Source organism: Bactrocera latifrons, unplaced genomic scaffold (genome assembly GCF_001853355.1).
Source record: "Bactrocera latifrons isolate USDA-ARS-PBARC rearing strain unplaced genomic scaffold, ASM185335v1 scaffold_221, whole genome shotgun sequence".
Taxonomy (NCBI): Eukaryota; Metazoa; Arthropoda; class Insecta; order Diptera; family Tephritidae; genus Bactrocera; species Bactrocera latifrons.
The window spans coordinates 400,393-401,435 of NW_017535753.1; the positions used below are offsets into that span (position 1 = coordinate 400,393).

The 1,043-nt window shown below is 33.8% G+C and overlaps 1 protein-coding gene across 1 annotated transcript in view; it reads left to right on the plus strand.

Annotated features, from left to right (window-relative positions):
- Positions 1-826: 826 nt before the first annotated feature.
- LOC108968611 (sensory neuron membrane protein 1-like) overlaps positions 827-1,043 on the plus strand; it is a 6,444-nt gene continuing 6,227 nt past the window's right edge. The window contains exon 1 of the mRNA XM_018932728.1: positions 827-928. Within this exon, the coding sequence (XP_018788273.1) occupies positions 827-928 (102 nt within the window). The remainder of the gene's footprint in view (positions 929-1,043) is intronic.

Here is a 1,043-nt window from a genome sequence, read left to right on the forward strand (position 1 = left end):
AACGTTTTTTTCAATTCTCGAAATAGTTTTTAAAGTCAATTTTCGGATTCGCCGCGATTCACCTTTCACCTTCAATCCTTTCAACGATGGTTTGCAGRCATAAATTATGTAAGAAATACTATATAATCCAGAAAGACTTATTTATTGAACTTATTAATTGAATAACTTAATTATCCAAAAAAAAGTGTTACTCAAGCAAGCCTCAAGATGTGCACACAATCCTTCCATATGTCTCTGTCCGACCTCAACCTTCGTCAAGTATTTTAAAATGCACGAGACAACCAAAATAACTGTGTCTCGAAGTGTCACACAGGAATGTAACCCATCGACAGTTGTTTTCTCTAATATGTGTATATCCCAAACTCTGCAAGGGTATGTGTGTGTACCGTAAATATTTGGACTGTAAATGTGAGAAAAGTGAAACCACGCCTCATCAATCGAAAACGCGATACTAACAAATGCCGACAAATCTATTAAAATGTGCATATACATATAACACTCACTTACAAGGAGCAGCGCGATGAAAGGGGCTTATTAAAAATTTATAAAATTTATTAACAAGGGAAAGGACACGTTTGTAAATACATGCATACACACACATRTGGCGGAGTATGAGTAAATAATTGCTAGTATGGGAGCAAAGTGTTTTGCTGCAATTATACACGCATATATATCAATACATCGAGGACCTCGGCGATGTTGGAATAAAATCAGCAAACGGTGCATTGTTTCAAACAGTTACTTTTTCAGTTTCGGTACGCGCGTTTCAAAAAAATATTTCTCCTTTTAAAGAATTTCATACAAAAAGGTTTAATTGAAATTAAAAATGTTTAAGAAAATACTCATCGGTTCGGCTATTGCGCTCGTGTTGGGGATCTTTGTTGGTTTTATTGGGTTTCCAAAGTTATTGAATAAAATGATMAAAGGGGTAAGAATTGGTAAAAAGTAAAAAAGAGAGTTTAGAAAATGTATTTTAAGGAGGTTAAAAAAAGTGGACTTAAAAAACGAATCGCCTTGACAGAGAAAAATCTAAAATTAAATAT